This window comes from Prionailurus viverrinus, chromosome B3 (genome assembly GCF_022837055.1).
Source record: "Prionailurus viverrinus isolate Anna chromosome B3, UM_Priviv_1.0, whole genome shotgun sequence".
Lineage (NCBI taxonomy): Eukaryota > Metazoa > Chordata > Mammalia > Carnivora > Felidae > Prionailurus > Prionailurus viverrinus.
The window spans coordinates 14,276,272-14,295,215 of NC_062566.1; the positions used below are offsets into that span (position 1 = coordinate 14,276,272).

At 40.6% G+C, this 18,944-nt stretch overlaps 1 protein-coding gene across 2 annotated transcripts in view; it reads left to right on the forward strand.

Moving 5' to 3' along the window:
- Positions 1-13,303, forward strand: part of ASB7 (ankyrin repeat and SOCS box containing 7) — a 52,269-nt gene extending 38,966 nt beyond the window's left edge. The window contains exon 7 of one of the 2 annotated variants that reach the window (XR_007152979.1): positions 9,851-9,957. Coding sequence is in view for 1 of the 2 variants with exons in the window: in XM_047862755.1 (XP_047718711.1) it covers positions 9,851-9,990 (140 nt within the window). In the remaining variant the exon portion in view is untranslated. Of the gene's footprint in view, positions 1-9,850 lie in introns of both variants that reach the window. The other variant, XM_047862755.1, reaches the window with a different exon arrangement.
- The last annotated feature ends 5,641 nt before the right edge of the window (positions 13,304-18,944 follow it).

The window sequence follows — 18,944 nt, forward strand, 5'->3', positions numbered from 1 at the left end:
CTCCCTTGCTAGAACCACAAAGGGGTTTTTATCAGCTATTCACTGTGAGAACCTGGTGGGGCTCCTGAGTAAAACTGAGAGAACAGGTGGGGGCTCTCACTGTCAGGCCAGTCCACACACAGCCTCAGGTAATTCATCAAAATTATCATTTAAGTGTTTCTGCCAGTTCAGGGCTCTGACGTCTTCTGCACCAGGCACACACATCTCTGCAGTGACTCTCTGGATTTGTTCCTCTCTCCTGATTCTGTGGTGGACGTTTGCCCTGGGAGGTCTGTTCACGGGTGGGCTGGTCCAAGGGAAGTCATTGATTTTGAGCTTGTTCAGCTTTTCCTTCTTATGAGGATAGGAGTGATGACTTCCAAGCTCTTGACATGTTTGGGAGCTGAAACTGGAAGTCTGTTCATTAGTTTTATCATTGTTACTTACAATGTGAAAACCATCCTATCCGTGGTCATTTGGGCTGAGTGGTGATTTGCCCACTGGAATTGAGAGGCACATCTCTCCCATTTACCATTCTGAAGACCTCTCAGCTCTGCCTGTGTCAGAGGTGCTATTAAATTAGGTGTATCTAATGGTGGAGAGAGGGGCTAATGGGTTCTTGACCCTGTGTCTGACTTGACTAAAAACACTTGGGCAAGCCGCTGGGCCTCCCCACTCCCCCTGGTTCTCAGTGCCCCACCTCTGAACCATGGGGGGATCAGACCATAGTCTCTGGGGTCTCTCCCTTCTTAAAATTCTTGCCAGTAACCACTCTTAAAGGGGATGGTTTCCTGCTGCTTGAGATTTTATTTTACAATTTATGTGCAACAGTGCAGACTCCCCGGGGGTCCTCGAGACCGTTTTAGGTGCCCATGCAGGCAAAACAGATTTCCTAGCAACGCTACGTGATTTGCCTCTTTCACTGCACTGACATTTGACTGGGTGTGAATGCAACAGTAGGTGAACCTGCTGGCTCCTCAGGCCATGGCCCCCAAGGGTACCAGCAGTCCTGGTGCTCTTCACCACCGGGCAATCTCACTAAAGAAGATTCCAGTTCCATTTAGGGATGTCTTTGACGAAGCAGTAAAATTAATCCCATTAAATCTGATCCCTCTGCGTGTGTGCCTTTTTAATATTCTGTGGAATGGAGATGGAAAGTATTCTGAGTTGCAGAGTGCTGTGATTGAACTGAGGAAACGCACTCCTTTGAGTTGTTTGAGCTACACCAGCAGCTTTTGTGTGTGTGGAACACCCATTTTTACCTGGAAGGGCGACTGACAGCCACACTTACAGCCATTTCACCTTGGATATTTGGCAGACATTTCCTTGTCACCCTAAGGGAAACAACTGACAGTATTTATGGCAAGCCATAAAATCTGAGCTTTCAAGTGAAAATCAGAATTTTGAAAAGCTTGTGTTTGCTACTGTGACTTTGGTACGTTCCCAATACGTAAAGACTTTTTTGAGATCAGCAGTGATACTAACAAAAGTGATTTTTTGATACCGTATAATGAAATGGGCCAGCATTTGGAAGATCTCATAACGTAGTGAACTGTTCAAAGGGCAAGATGGACCAATGGATTTTAATGTGAAAGAGTACAAAAGGTTCATTGATTTTGTTTCAGATTTCCTATTGCAACTAACCTTTTAAAAAAATAACACTTGTCGAGTTTTGGTGAAGTATCAAAGATGATGATTATCTTAAAAGGCTGTGAAAATATTCCTTCCCTTTCCAGTTATGTGAGGCTGGGTGTTCTTCACTTACTTCAATCAACACCGCATATCACAACAGAATGCAGGAGCAGCTGTCTGAATCCAGCTGTCTTCTATAAAGCCAGACTTTAAGAGATAATTTGCAAAAACATATAAAACAGTGCCACTCTTCTCGTGAAACCTTTTTTATCTTAGAAAGCAGCTTCTTTTTCCCCACAAAATTTACTTCAAGTGATCGATGAATTTATCTTACTGTTATTTTTATTTTATTTATTTTGTTGTATTTTTTTCAGATTTTATTTTTTAAGTAATCTCTACATGCAACGTGGGGCTTGAAGTCAAAACCCCGAGATCAAGAGTCACAAGTTCCACTGATTGAGCCAGCCAGGCACCCCCCACCCCATATTACTGTTATTTTTAAATGAATCAATGAATATGTTTTAAATTTCTCAATCTTCATTTCTAAGAGTGGCAAATACTGATAGATGTAACCCACACAACAAAAATTCTTTGAGGTGCTCCAATTTTAAGAGTGCATAAAGGCCATAAAACTTAAAAACTTTGAGACCTAATGATGTATAACTTCTCTATTCAAATTTTTAAGGACACCTTGTTAGCCTAGTGTTTTCAAATTTGGTGAATCTCTGATATATTTCTCTTTGCAGTTACAGTTTCTCTTTCTCTATGATCACATAAAACAATGCCTGGATAAAATGAAATGCTTTAAATTACGACTTGCCCTATGCCAGCATATTTACAATTTAGGATCTCTAGAGATCAGTGTTTGCTGAAGTGTGTCTGTAAAACTGTGGTTCTGTCAGATGCATGAGGGCAAACAGATTCATTATTCAGATTAATTTGGAGGATTAGTAAGTACCCTGGACTCTAGATCCCACTTCTAGAGAGCAGCATATCCAAGGCGCAAGAAGTCCAGTAAATTAACCATTTTATTTTGTTCACTAAACAGCTGAACAAATTACACAGCATCTTTTATTCCTGTGGCAAGCTCTGGTATAGATTTTTTCTTACGGCAAAGAATATGCTATTTGGGTTTGTGTTTACTGTCCTAAGGAGTCCAAGTTGATGCAGTGATCTGTTTCCAGTAGATGCTGTTCATAGACCTGAAGCAACCACTCAGTATGCTTCAGTGGTGCGTAAAAGATAGGACTGGGTTGTATTTCAAATTGTATAATTTAAGAAATTAAATGGCTTATATTTCTGAAAAAAAGATTAGGTAGAAGGGAAATGAATTGGGTAAACTGTTTTGGTGGAGACTTAAATCTGTCAAGTACGTAAGCTTGTTACTTTCTAGAACAGCATCACAGGTGTTTAAAAACACTGTTCTAGGGATGCCTGGATGGCTCAGTCAGTTGAGTGTCCGACTTCAGCTCAGGTCATGATTTCATGGTTCGTGGGTACAAGCCCGGTGTCAGGCTCTGGGCTGACAGCTTGGAGCCAGTTTGGGATTCTGTGTCTCCCTCTTTCTCTGCCCCTCCTCCACTCCCACTCTGTCAATCTCTCTCTCAAAAATAAACAAACATTAAAAAAAAAATTTAAGAACACTGTTTTATAAACACTGCAGTAATCTGAAGTGTGTTTTTATTTAAATAGTCAAACACTATGTTTTAGCTGCAAAGTTAAAGTTCCAAAACAGTTTCGAACTTTAAAAAGTAAGAATACAGGTCATGACTTTTTTTTTTTAATTTTAAGAAAATTTTAGGCTGTGGTGTTCTCTGCTAAATCTAATGGAACGACAGGCATGTCAGCAGATGATCACATAAAACAACACCTTTATATCAGGTGCCCTTATTCCTGTGTTTCTTTCAAATGCTTCTTTAATCAATTTCTTTGATTTTTTTTTTTTTTTTTTTTTTTTTTTTGGTAGGATGATATCAAAACAGTGTTACCTAGTGTAACTCTTTGGAGAAATCAATTATGTAACACATTTTACCTAAGGTGATTTTTAATTATTGATTTTTTTTTCCCAAAGAAGTTGGGAATTTGCCAGATATCTACATTGTAGTCTTGATAGGCTTTTCAGTACCAATTACTAAAATCACTTTTAGAAATAAATAGTACACAGTTCTAAATCAACTTATCCTACATTTTAAGGTTCTTTGATATAGAAAGTATTACCTTATTCTGACTTTTTTTCATGATACTAATTTTGCTTTCTGAATTTTTTAAAAATACTTATTTATTTTGAGAAAGAGAGTTTGTGCACATGTGTGCATGAGCCAGGGGAGGGAGAGAGAGAACCCCAAGCGGATCCACACTGTCAGCCCAGAGCCCATTGCAGGCCCAATGCTTGAACTCACAAATTCTAAGATCATGACCTAAGCCAAAATCAAGAGTCACTTAACCGACTGAACCACCTAGGTGCCCCTATATTGCACTCTGCTTTTTAACGTAGGCTTCTAGAGATTTGTCACTTGTTAGGAAGCAATATTTTGTTTGGTGCAAATGAAGAATGTAGGTCAAAGCTCACTTAGCCTGTGGAAAAAAATGTAACCAATGGACAGATGTCATCAAGGCTGATATTGTATATATTTGGATTCTAAAGCTTAAATTATTTTACAATACCATGATTTTTATTTTAAGGCAAGGTAGAAATTGCCATTGTCCTATGAAGTAAGATTTGTTGAACGCGTTTCTTTTTTTTTTTTTAATATTTTTTAATGTTTATTTATTTTGAGAGAGAGAGAGAGAGAGAGAGAAGGTGCAAGCAGGGGAGGGGCAGAGCGAGAGGGATACACAGAATCAGAAGAAGGCTCTAGGCTCCGAACTGTCAGCACAGAGCCTGACCCAGGGCTCGAACTCATGAACTGTGAGATCATGACCTGAGCCAAAGTCGGACGCTTAACCGATTGAGCCACCCAGCTGCCCCTGTTGAACACATTTCATACTGAGTCCCTGTGAAAGGAATTCAGAGAGAAGAGCAAAGGAATAAAACATGTTTATAGTAGGATTTTAAAATGGGAAGCTGAAATAAAACAGAAGTATTGGGAGACCATTCCAGATGCTGACCTGAGGTGGGGAGGTGCTTGAAGGGACAAGCTGGATTGTATAAAGCAGTCCAGAGGAGGCTCAGTCTTTCCTTGTGTTTCTTTCCACCCTCCCCTCTGAAATGTCCAGCCTCTTCTCCCTTTCTCCCAAAGAAGACTGGGACCTTTGTTGTGCTTTCATTTTCTTTACTTAGCTTATACAAAAATGTTTTGCCTATCCTATCATAAATATGGTAATGGTGATATCAAAAGGAGGTGGTTTAGGACATTTAATTTTCTAAATTATGCTGCTGCCTGGTTTTGTAATTTATCCTAGACCAGATCCTTCAAAAGCTGATTTCCTACTTTAGACCAGCCCAATTATTACTAATGATGGGCTTCTTTACCAAATGGAAAGACTAATAGCCCTTTGAACTGTTATGCAATTCCATTGTAGTTTGTTAGTGTGAACACCTTATAGTGTTTCTGCATCTCCCCAAGTGTTTATGATTCCTTAAATTATACTCTTGTGAGATTCCCCCCCCCGCCAGGTCTCCCCTGTTACAATCCCTTGGACAAGGCAGTTGTTATTTAGTAGGGTAGGAATAATTTTCTGAGACACCTAATAAACACTGTGCATGTGCGTATTGAGGGTTTTTGTTTTTGGTTTTGGTTTTGGTTTCGTTCTCTTTATTCTCTTCCTCTGCCTTCTTCTCCTCTGCCACTGCTGCCTCCTCTCCCCTCACCCCTTTAATCCTTGGGCGGTGCATTTTTGAGTACATAGTAGGTGCTCCGTAAGTACTTTTGAGTGATGTATTGACAACAAAATAAGTACTTTTTTTTCCATCATGACCTTCCATTCCTAAAATGATACTCCTGAAAAGATAGCTCCTTAGTCTTAGAAATAGCAGTAATTACAACAAGGAGTCCTTACCACTCCTTACTATTTAGCCTGCTTTTCATGGCAAGATTAGTTCAGATCTGTATTTGTGTATTTGTGGCACGGTTGTAGAAGGACATCTCTCCCGTCGTCACTGCACAGCTGTTTACACAAAGCTCTTACACCTCTGCTTGACTCGAGTCACGCAGTGATTTCCAGAGTGCCATTTCCGTCATTTTGCCCAGGGTCTTTTCCCCGTAATGGATTACCAGTTGCTCCCATGGTGTCAGCTAGGTGTCTCAGTATCTTAACACCAGGAAGATGGAGACCTCAGCTTCCAAGAAGAGTCCTCTTCTTTTCTGGGAAGGAGAAGTAGACGTTATCCTTACAAGTATTTACAATTACCATTTTAATATTTATTTATCAAATACTTAAATAGCTCTTACTGTGCCATGAGCACGTTAGCAAAATTTACTTTTTATGCTGGTAGAAAGCCTGTGATGTAGGTGTTACCATCCTTGGTTCATGGATGAAGAATCTGAAGCAGGCGGCTGAGTAGCTTGCCTAGGACCACACAGATTGAAAGTGGTGGGGCCAGGACTCAGACCTGGGCCATCTTGCTCCAGGGTGGATGCTTTTAACCACCAAGATAAGCCTCTCCCATTAAAGGCCATTCTGCAGACAGGGATTATACATGGTCAAGAAATTTCTAAAAAATCAGATTGTCCCAAGATAGGCAAAGATTGCCACAGCACAACAAACTGCTTAAGGAAAAGGGAAATCAGTAGCAAATTGAGTAAAACTGTCTGATATTTAGACATAGAAAGTACATCTCTCCCTGGAAAAGGCCCGTGTGGAGATACCTTCTGAGGATGATAGTATTTCTGTAGCTGCATCCCTTGGATTAAAGTTGCTAGCTTATCTTTGCCTTCTTGCATTTTATAATAGACAATGAGGAGAGCCAGTATTCTGGCTGCGGAATCTTCTTAACCAGATCATTAGGGCATTTACTACATTCCACGTTACAGCAGGGGACAGTGTTGCCAAACTTTCTGCCACTAATGAAAGATTCCCCTTTCCTCCAGCTTCTAGTAACATTTGAAACATTCTTTTAAGCCCTAACAGCCTCTTCAGAGCCCTTCCCTACCACCTGGTCCCACTGATAGAGCCACATATTTTAGATTTTTTTTTTTTTTAATGGCAACACCCTGCTTCCGGGTCCCAGGATCTCAGTTATCGAATGCTACAAATTTTAGTGCCTTCACACAGTAATGGTAGATTATTTTGCTTCTCTGCTCCATCTGGAGTCACTTGACTGGGTCCTCTCCACTTTCAAAATGGTTCACTCCAATGGCTGGCAGTTTGGTGCTGGCAGTTGGGAGCTCAGCCAGGGCTGTTGGGGAGTGAGTGACCTCAGTTCCTTTTTATAGACTGCTTGGAGTTCTTCGTGGCATGGGGGTAGCTGTGTTCGCAGAGTGAATGTCCCAAGGGCCAGGTGAAAGCGTGTCCCCTTCTATGACTTAGCCATAGCAGTCACATAACATCACTTCTGCCATAGTTTCAAGGAAAGGGCACCTTAATGGTGGTAGTTCTCAGTCTGTACAAAAAGAGCATGAGGCATAGGCGAAGGTGTAGTTACTTTTGGAGAGCATGGTCTCCCACAAAACAGGACTATCAGAAGATCCCCATACATAATATTCCTTTGTCTCAATCCCTTCTTTTTTCCTTAGCTAAGCAAATTCCAGTAACATAGTTTTTCTACTTTGTTGGATGGTATGTTTTCATTTAAGTGCGCATGTATACTCATACATGTTAACTTTGTCCTCACCTGCTTTTTTTGCCTGAATACATTGAGCTTATTCCTTTTATTAATGTTCCGTTTGAAAAGAACCTGCCATCTATTAGCAAAATCAGATTCTTTGTTTCAAAAAAAAAGAAGGTTCATATCTAACTCCTATTCTGGTTTGCATTTGCAGATCAAATACTGTAAGCATTTATTGAAAAATGACAATGATAATTTATTCCCTTCCTAATGGTAGCCCATGAAGGGTGGTGAAAAATAATTCAAAACAGGTTAGAAAATGATTTGCTGTTGACATGGGTGGGTTTTGCAATAAGTTGGCTGGTTTATCCCTTATGGACAAGGCTGTTAAGTATTTATTCATTCAACTAGTATTTATGGAGTATTGTGTCAGGCACTGGGCTTCCTTGGCAGCCAGAAGTGGTCTTGCCCTCATGGAACATGTGACATAGTGAGGAAAGTGGGCATTAATAGATAGTCACCAAATAAATGTAAAATCATAACCTTATTAAGTGCTGTAGTAGAAGAGAGCTCTAGAGTATCTAATGGGGAACCTGACTTTGTCAATCCTAATGAAGTGCTTTTTTAGCAAAGATTTGGACAATGGAGAAGACAAATCTTGGCGAGAGACACATGAGTGTGTATGTGTCACAGCCTCACATAGATCCCAGGGCAGATATCCGTAGATACCCATGCACCTGTTTTACAGGCATTTCCAGGAAAGCAGTAGCTTCTGCGATTCTGTCAAGAGACCATGTCTTAAGTAACTCTTGGAAAGCACATGTTCATACAGGCTTTTTACAGAGCAGTTTAAGGAGCCCTTTTCATTTATGGAGAATTACTTAATTTTGAATAATGGCGATTGCTACAAACAAGGACAGTTCAAGTGAGGGGTATAAAGTACTAAGGGTAGCAGTGGTTTTCCATGTAGGGCCTGGGGACCCCTGGAGCTCCACAAGACCCCTTCCCCATCTGAGGTCAGAACAGTTTTCAGAATACTGAGACATTACCTGCCTTTTTCATGTTCCTTCTTTCATGAGTGTAAGTGGACTTTTCCAGAGACGAGATGATGTGCATTTAGCACAGCAGATTGAATGTAGAAGCATATATGAGAACTCCACTATCATCTATTAAGCCAGCCTGTTAAGAACTTTGCAAAAATGTGAAAGAATGTCATTCTTCGTATTATTTTTCTAAACATTGTTATTTTTGTGCCAGTGTTATTTATAGCAACGTGTAATGAGCTTATTTTTATCTTTTTTTAATGAATACGTGTTTCTAAAATTTGCTTTACCTCCTAATTATTGATAGATACAACCCACATAGATGGAAGTTCTTTTGGGTCCTTGATAAATTTTTTAAATGCCAGGAGGTTTTGAGACCAATAAGTTGTGAGAACCGCTGAAGTATGGCATTCTACCTGACTTTGAGCATATTACTTAATCTCTCTGAGATGCAAGGAGTCTGTAAAATGGGGATGATGATCAAAGTACTTCCCTCATAAAAGGATGAAACGAGTTAGGGTATGTTAAGAGCTTAGAAGAGTACGTGGCCCGGAGTAAGCGTTTGGCATGTTAGCTTTTGTTATTATTACCATTTAATATGGAAGCAGAATTTATGTGAATCCAAACACGACTGAGGCACTGCTGCTTCGAATTCTTGCCTGTGTTTGTGGTCATCTAAGTCGTTTTGGTAAAATACAGTGTTCCAAAGCAAAAGAAATTGGATTTTGTAATTTTTCTTTTGAGTGGCAGCAGCGGTTTTTGTTGGCACATGTCCAGGGTGTGAGGTTTGAAGACACACAGCTTCAGAATAGTGTCGAGTGCTTTCTCCGCCTGCCTCCCTGCCCTCGCAGTCCAGGCCCTCATGCCCACAGCCAAGGTGTGCTGTGTCCGGAATCCTGGCGAGCAGGTGCGCCGATGTTGTTTGAGAAAGCTCCCCGGAGATCATGCTATCTCCAGGCTCCAGTGTCCTGGATGGTGAGCTGGAAGGAGGGGCCACATAAGACAGCATTTCATTTAGCCCCCTTACTTTTCAGATGGAGGAACTTTGGCCCAGAGGGATGATTTGTTCATATGGACTCACTCAGCATATTAGAGGCATCCCAGGATGAAAACCAGCATTCTGATTTGTAATGGAAAGAATACCAGCCTTAGAATCAAAAGAACTGTTTTTAGTCTCTGCTGAAAAGCCTTTGGTGGTCATCTGACATTGAGCAGTTTACTCCCATCCTTAAGACTTTGAGTCCTTATATCTGTAACATAGAGATGAAAATATCTATCCTCCCAAGGTTGTGAAAAGCATCAAATAAGACCTCCCACAAAGGTACCCAGGATGTGTCCTCTCAATAAGAATCTGTTTGATCCTTTGCATGTGAAGTCCACAGAGGGGCGCATCCCTCTGAAATAAACAGTTGTTTTCAAAACTGAAAAGCCTGCCTTAAATACTGTACTTTGTAGCTTTGTAACAGTTTCTTTTTTTCTGTCTTTTTAGGACAGCCCAGAAACTTACAGGACCTGTGCCGAATTAAAATTCGACAATGTATAGGCCTTCAAAACCTAAAGCTACTTGACGAACTACCAATTGCCAAGGTCATGAAAGACTACTTAAAACACAAATTTGACGATATCTGATGTACACAGAACTGTGAGCAAGATTAGGAGTTATATTCCAGATACTTAAAAGGCTTTTTGCCTTGCACAAAGTATATCCTATGCAATTTCTGATTTGCTGTGAAGTCAGAAAGCAGGTATACACTTTTAGGTTTTTTGTTTGTTTGGTTGGTTTTCATGGTAGGGGAGGGATTTTTTTTATATATATATATATAAACACACAAACACACACACACACATACACACACACACATATACACACACACACATCCCACATGCTTGAAGGTCTTAATTTGGTTTCTTGGTCCAAGTTTAAGAGGTCCAAGCTTTCTATACAATATTGCATTTACAAAACTTGTTTTTCCAAAATGACACAAGCAGGGCTGAAGTGGAGAATTTACCCTTTCCAAATTTATGGTTTCATGGGCGCGCACGACGGTATGAACCGGCAGAGCACTTGTTAAGGTTTGGAGGCACAGCTCCCCCCGGGGTGGGGGGGTGGGGGGGATCCTGGGTTCTACTGGAAAATGCCCGAAGAAATTTTTAAAGTAATGCTGTCACCTCATTCATTTTTAATGAGTACAAATTGGCGGTTTCAAACTGTTCCTTTCCTAATTAATGTAGCTTTCGGATGACATAAATCCAGTACCTCTGCTTTCCTGTTGGTGTGCTCTTATTTTTTAATTTATTTTTTTAACAACTGTAGTACACTACCCGGAGACATTGGAACTCAACTTCTGTCTCTAGTTGAATCGTGCTTTTAAAAAAAAAAATTAATGGAAAAAGAAGATAACTTTATAAAGCCAGTGTGTTCTGTTTTTAAAACAGTGCCTCCGTGCAATACTCTTTCTGGTGTATTTTATCCATTATTTCACTTGATGTTTCTCATTCCACAACCGGCTCCAACATGCCCACAAGGACAGGAACCGCTACTTTTAATTTTAATTGCAGAACCATAGTGTGTCAGTTGCAATTTCTATTGTAAGCTTTGTCATTCACTTTAAGCAGAAAATTTCATATCCTGGTGGTAGAGTCTTCCCTAAAAATAGCCCAAAATATTGTCAAACCATTTGGCTTTAACGGTTCAATAATTCGGGGTGGTTTCATGGTGTTTTCTTTTTTTCTTTTCTTTTTTTTTCCTCTTCCCAGTTTAAAAAACGATTTCTAAAGGGTACAGTTTCGAATGGGTGCGCAGTTGTAAGTCTGGTTAATTCCTGTTATGCTAATTAAACATTTCCTATTCATTTTAAGGTTATGCACAGTGAAACTCTTCTGGACGGTCGTTTTATTTTCTGGGTTGATTGGGCATACGTTTGCAGTGTAAACATGGTTATGATAATGTGTAACAACGGGAAAGGTTCCAGAAGCATTAGGGATCTATGATGATGCCCTTAGAAATGTGTTCTGTGCTTGATTTGTCATCATATTGGTTTCAGAAGAACCTTTTCAAATATCCCAGTATTGTTCTTAGTGCTTTGGGAAATTTCAAAATATTTACACACTAGTAATAAATTTGTTATCAGAAGTTTACAAGATGAAGGGCTTCTCTCGTCTGAATTTCTAGTTTTAAGTCATTCAGTATAAAACGTTTTCATCTGGAAAGTGCAAGCAGAATTAAGAATCTACTCTGGCTTTACATTTTTTAGAGAGCCAGCAGCGCCATTTTCTCAAGCACAAAGTCTGTTCTCTTGGATGCGGAGTAGCTTTGGTGTTGGAGTATCTGATCTGCTGTAGGCATTGCATAGGTTTATGAAGAACAAGAACGGGCAGCTTTGGAAACAATGATTTGGGGGATTGCTGATGGGGTACATGGACTCTTTTGCGGGGAGCCAGTGAGAGCGTGGCCAGTTTTATAACCATTCCAAAACTAACTGGAACCTGATGGATAGAAATGGGTCATCTCCATCTTCCAAGAGAGAGAATCCCTTTTGGAAGTGAACTGTGTTCTCATTCTTTTAACCAGTGCCCAAGTCAGAACTGAGACATACTTGCAGCATCGGGGGCATGGCATGGCCAGAAATGAATTGAGTGTTATTTCCCCCTCAAAGCCCAGGCCTTAGGGAGGTGAGGAGCTGGGAGGGCACCTGGGACCCTGCACTCTGAGCAGGAATATTAACATTACCGTCACACAGGGCTTCTTTCCTCAAACGTGTGTATTCATTTATTCAGGTAGATTAAAATGATTTCTTTCCCCAGCCATTTGGAGGTTTCCAAACTAAGTTAGCCACTGAGTTTGAGTCAGGGAATTCCAAGTAAGAAGATCAGATTAAGGTAAATTCTTTGTTCTGTATTGCTGCTGCAACTTCGGAAAAAAAATTATGAGAGCTCTTCCTGGAATTGAAATTTCTATTTAATGAAGAAGTGGATAATTCCATTGTTTATTGTTTGAAGTTTGATTTACCTGGAAGCTTAAAGAGAATGTTTTGGTTTTGTTAGTGAAATCCCAATCACATACCCTATTCAACCACAACTAAAACTTCAGTCTCAAAGGTGGTAACCGGTAGAATACAGGGACGAACGTGTAGGTCCGCATTTCAATTTAATTGGCAGGGATGCATTCTGTGGTCACGTCATGAGTAGAGAGAACAAGTATTTTCAGAAGATCAACTGATTGGTTTTTCCTGAATCTTCACCACGGTGTTCCAAACATTATCAAATTTGTCACTGAGCCTTCTATGTTCCTTTTGGAGTTTATTGTTTAAACCTATTCTTAAACCTTTATAAAAATATATTTGGCAAGTACACCAAAGAAACCAACTCATAAAAGATTATGATCATTAATGAACTGCCAACCTCATCTTTTGAAAACAGAAGATTTTTTTTGCGTGTAAATATTTGTGTTTATAAATGTACAGCAGAGTTAAGAGTGTTTTTTAGGTTATTTAATTCCCATATTTCTAAACTATTTACTACAGAATAATCCACGCTTGTTAGTTTGGAGGACTTGACTGTTTTGTTTTTTTTAATTCATTATCAGTCATGCTTGGAACAGCATTTCCGCTAGAGAATTCAGTGTTCTGGCAGGAGAAAGAGTCCACATCTGGAGCCTGAGGAGTCTAGAGTGATTTGTCAGACGCACACCCTAAGAGACAAGAATGTATAGTTTCATTACCAGAGTGGACCGTATGCAAACAGATTCTAACTTCCCTGCAGGTTTGCTCAGTAGCCCAGAATGTGATTGGGATGAGGCCCTTTGCCCACAAATTTAGCTTTCATGTAACTCCTAGTGTTATATCATAATGTATTTTGTTCTTCCTTTGTAATGTAAGTTTTGCTTTGGGTCAATTTGAATTAAAAAAAAAAAAAACTTAAATCTGGTTTAAAACCCTTTCGGAATTGTGTTTTATTTCTAGTCTACCTTAGCTTTTTCATATTCTAGGCTGTTCGGTGAAAAGAAACGAAGATCTGTCTTTCATTCATCGGCATTTTAGATCATTGGGAACTGTATGGAGAGCGTGATCCAGAAAACAGCATCAGTTTAGATCAGAGAAGGCAGTTCTTGCCCCCTCCCCTAATCACTTATTTCGCCGTGTTCTGCATGTACCACCACAAAAGAGTGTTGATTGAGCACCGAGCCCTTTCGGGCCCAATTCACCTCTGCCTCATGCCTGCCACACCTTGACTGAGCACAGAGTTCGGACCACATTGTTTCTAAGCACAGAACAGAATGATGAATTGGAGGTAGTTGATTAGTCTGCAGGAGATAAAAGCAAGACAACTCTGATTTCACACTTCCTTTATGTAATATAAACACAGTTTGATTCAGGAGAGACTTCACACTACTGTGAGTGATGGTGTGCTGAGGAAAAGGGAGGGCAGACAGTTGAGACGGAGCACCCCGATGCAGAAATAACCGATATTTTGCAACTAACTTTGTTGAGGACTTGTCCAGGGTTTGGCACAACCAAAGGCCAAGAATGGGACATTTGAAACCATTCCTAATGATCAGCAGGGGAGTTCAGATGTGAAAAATAGCTGTGTTGCTTGGAAATCTTGAGGTCATTCCTTTTCCAATATGATGTAAGTAGTGTTTTGTTTTTTCAGCTGACAATTTACAAAAATGGCTTACTAGCTATTGATAAAACAGATTATCTACTTGATAAAAAAATATTTCCACATCCCATGTAGCTGCGTTTCAGAGAAGAGAGAAAATGGATTTGTATCTGCTGCCTGTATTTATGTAACATAATGTAACTGTGTTCTCTTAACACGTCTTACAAATTTTGATGTTAGAACTTATATGAGCTTAAATACCAATAAAGATTTTAAATATCCACTGCCAGATATTTAGGCCCGAGTTGCTCTAGACTCCTAAGATACAAAGGTAATTGGTCTTTATTCGGTCATTAGTTATTTGGTCATTACCATTGAGATGTCTTAAGTGTTAGATAACTGAGGTGTCAAGTCGGCATATGGCGCTGCTGGGTCTCATGACTTTTCTTTACGCTGCTGGTAAATAGTATTTAAACTTTTGTAAATATATTTCTTTACTAAGGGATCATGATGCCTTTTATAGGTATTTATCTTCCAGAAGAACTCTGTGATTCCTGAGCGACAGTTAACATTCTGAATCCCATTTGGAAAGACTGAGGTAATCTGCAGGAAGGTCCTGTAAGAGATGGTCGGTGTGGGAATGAAACCCTGAGCTAGTGCTGCTGCTCCAGTGCTCGGTCTCTTGTCCTGAAGGAGTGTCACACTCAGTATTGAAATGTGCTCTTTTGTTTCGTTCATTCGCTGATGCCCAGAGTGCCTTGTGCTGCGTTTTCCATTGCGCATCCACAAACCATGCAGTTTATCAATTCTGAAGATCCATTACGGGTAAAGGATCAGATTCCAGGGAATTACTCTCTTCTGTTGCAGACAGGACCTTAAAAAAAATTCATATAATTGTTTGTGGTTACTATAAATACGTTCTGAATCTTGGTTTATTCCAGCGTCTTAAAAATCATGCTTAGCACATTTTTTATGTTTCCTTTTAATTAGGTAATTGTTTCACATTAGTTAAGTGTGACTTCTTTTACGTTACACTAAGTAGTAATGAAGTGATTCACTTTTCTCTGAAACAGTATTTTATGAATCAGAAAAGAAGTGGCTTAATTTGGACAACAGGACTTAGTTGAAGTTGAGAGACTCGGTCACATGATGAGTAGGCTGTGCCTTTGTGACTGACACAGAGGTAATCCAGCTGTAGGGAGTTCCTATTTTATCTGGCAAATGGAGTCCTATTTTTCTTGCTGCTCAGGCTTGAAGCTAATGTTGCTTTTCTTCCTCTGATAGTGTTGGGTCAGGTCACTGCTCAGTTTTCTTTTTCTTTACTAAAAAAAAAAAAAAAAGACCATTTGTAGGGGTAGGGCATGGGTTTACAGTACATGACCATTTTGTATTTCTCTAGGGGCTTTCTAGGTTTTCCCTCTGGCCACTTAACCCTTGAGCAAAGTACATACACGTGCACAAGGTATGGCCTTGGCCACACCAGGTTGCTTTTGTGTGCTGATTGTAGAGTTCCCAGATTGTTCATTTTTCCTGCCTTACCTGGGTAGAATTCTAGCTTACTACCATTTAGGAAGAATGCCTAGCAAACTAGTCAGGGCTACATCCATCTATCATCTTGGGTAGCACCACAGAGGAACAGATTGCATTTCTTCTTGGTTTATTACCAGTGCTCTTAAGAAACCATTTGCTGTGAGTTCTTTGCACAGTGAGTTCCTGGGGGACAGATCCCTGGCCTTATTTGCCTAAATCTCAAACAGTTCCCTTAAAGCCTCCAAGGAAACCAGGGACAAGTGGATGACAGCATCAGCTTTTCTCAGCTCCAAATCTCAGGTAAGTGGAGTCCTCATTCCTGCCAGTATTGCCTTTTGCTGTTCCTTCCTCCTCCCCTCTGTCCACATCCCTCTGGCCTCCCCTCCACCATCGTCACTGGGCAGCGGACTCACATGATCAACCATGCATGACACTGTGATGGCAAGCTTCCAAAGAGAGACTGCTGGACTCTGGCTGCAGGGAATTCTGTCTACCAGGAGACTGCGTCCTGAGCTGGCACAGCGCATCAAGCTTCTTGAAGGATTCCTGTTCCCGTTGGGGCAGTGGACACTCCATGTATGTCCAATTCAGCATGTCTAGACAGGGAGCCCTGACTCACTGTGTATCTCCGTGGGCTACAGCCATGCTTAGAGCTCTCCTCAGTCCTCAGGGCAACTAGATGGGGACCGAGGCAGAACCCCTGGCCCATCACTACCCTCCATGCTCAGCCTGCAGAGCACAAATCGTGTCACTTTCTATGTAGTAGGAAAGCACCAGCATAGGTGGCTCTTTATGTTCTTTAACCTTCTCCTGAGTGCCTCCTTGGCATGGTGCCTCACAAAGTATTACACAATCAATATTTTTCAAATGACTGAATCTCGTCCAAACCCTTTTACAGGTGGGAAAGCTGGGCAGTTGAGAATGGAAGTGATTTGGTAGCTGTGGCCATGCACGTAGTGACTGGCGGTAGGGCATAGAAGCCAGGCTTCCTCAACCCCTGCGTTCTCCGGCCCTCCCGGGACTAGCTGGCTCTCCTCTCACTGGCACCAGTTGCTTCCCATGAACAGCAATTGACCCATTGTTCACAGCAATGATGGGATGAGACACACTTTGGCAAGAGTTGGCAGGGCTCGGGATTTTCTATACGTACTTCCTAGATTTAAAGCCCACACATCCATACACTGCCTGTAATTTCCTACAGAATGTTTTCTGAAAATTCCATTTTAGCCTCTGCCACAACTTTTTGAACTGAAGAGAAACAACTACGATTCTGGAGACGCCCTTAGGAAGTACACTGCCATCCTTGTGAGGGTGGCAACAGAAATTCTCGGCATGCTGTGTTTCTGTTTTGCACTGCATGTTTGCTAGATGTCCCATAACTGGATACATGAGCCTGTACTGAGACCCCTGTGGCATTCAAACTCAAGCTTTTTTTTTTTTCCCTTTCATCTTTGATGCAGGCAACTAAGATTGATAGATGTTCCCATCCTTCCATCACATTTTATGATCTCTTACATTTATGATATACATTCCCATTGGGAGTTAAGGAGACCTGCCAAGGAGTAGAGGGAGGAACTTGGATATTTCATCTTAGCAATAAGGTTGAGTTGAAATAAATATCCTTGTATCAGATAGCAGCTAATTGTTGTGTACACTTTAAAATAGATGCTTCTTTAAAAAGTAAAATAAGGGGCGCCTGGGTGGCGCAGTCGGTTGAGCGTCCGACTTCAGCCAGGTCACGATCTCGCGGTCCGTGAGTTTGAGCCCCGCGTCGGGCTCTGGGCTGATGGCTTGGAGCCTGGAGCCTGTTTCCAAATCTTTGTCTCCCTCTCTCTCTGCCCCTCCCCCGTTCATGCTCTGTCTCTCTCTGTCCCAAAAATAAATAAACGTTGAAAAAAAAATTAAAAAAAAAAAAGTAAAATAAGAAATAGTTGTTTTTTATCTGGAGGCTTCTGAAGTTTGTATGTAGGGTGCTGGTAAATTTTCTTAGGGATTAAATCATTACCTTCAGCAATTAAAAAGTAAAACTTGCAGATTTAGAGGTGGGGGGGGACCAAGTGTCACTACTGACATGGAAGGTGTCATGTTAGTTTAACCTACAACTATATGGCCAACTAATCTTTAAGAAAGCAGAAAAAAAATATCCAATGGGAAAAAAGTCTCTTCAACAAATGGAGTTGGGAAAACTGGACAGCAACATGCAGAAGAATGGAACTGGACCACTTTCTTTGACCATACACAAAAATAAATCCAAAATCAATGAAAGACCTAAGTGTGAGACAGGAAACCATCAAAATCCAAGAGGAGAACACAGGCAGCAACCTGTTTGACCTAGGCTATAGCAACGTCTTACTACACATGTTGCCAGAGGCAAGGGAAACAAAAGCAAAAATGAACTATTGGGACTTCATCAAGATAAAAAGCTTCTGCACAGCAAAGGAAACAACTAAAAGCCAGCCGATGTAATGGGAAAAGATATTTGCAAATGACATATCTGATAAAGGGTTAGTATCAAAAATTTATAAAGAACTTATCAAACTTAACACCCAAAAAACAAATGATCCAGTTAAGAAATAGGCGGAAGATATGAATAGACATTTTTCCAAAGAAGTCATCCAGATAGCTAACAGGCACATGAAAAGGTGCTAACATCACTCATCATCAGGGAAATACAAATCAAAACCACGATGAGATACCATGGCACACCTGTCAGAATGGCTAAAATTAACAACACAAGAAACAGGCGTTGGTGAGGATGCGGAGAAAGGAGAGCCCTCTTGGCACTGTTGCAAAGCGGTGCAGCCAGTACTCTGAAAAACAGTATGGAGTTTCCTCAGCAAGTTAAAAATAGAATTTCCCTACAATCCAGCAATTACACTACTAGGTATTTACCCAAAGAATACTAAAAGACAGATTTGAGAGGGTACATGCACTCCGATGTTTATAGCAGTATTCCCAACAATAGGCAAACTATGGAAAGAGCCCAAATGTCCCTCAACTGATGGATGGATAAAGAAGATGTGGGGTGTATGTATGTGTAATACATATATATATATATATATAAATATATATATATATATATATATATATAAATGGGATATTACTCAGCCATCAAAAAGAATGAAATCTGAAATCTTGGGGCATCTGGGTAGCTCAGTCAGTTGAGCATCCAACTTTTCATTTGGGCTCAGGTCATGATCTGGTGGTCATGGGATCAAGCCCCAAGTCAGGCTCTGTGCTGGCAGCCTGGAGCCTGCTTAGGATATTCTCTCTCTCTCTCTCTCTCTCTCTCTCTCTCTCTCTCCCTCCCTCCCTCTTCTTCCCCCCATTCTCTCTCACTCTCCCTTTCTCTGCCCCCCCCGACTCTCTCAAAATAAATAAATAGACATTAAAAAAAATGAAATTTGCAACAACATGGATGGAGCTAGAGTGTATTAATGCTAAGTGAAATA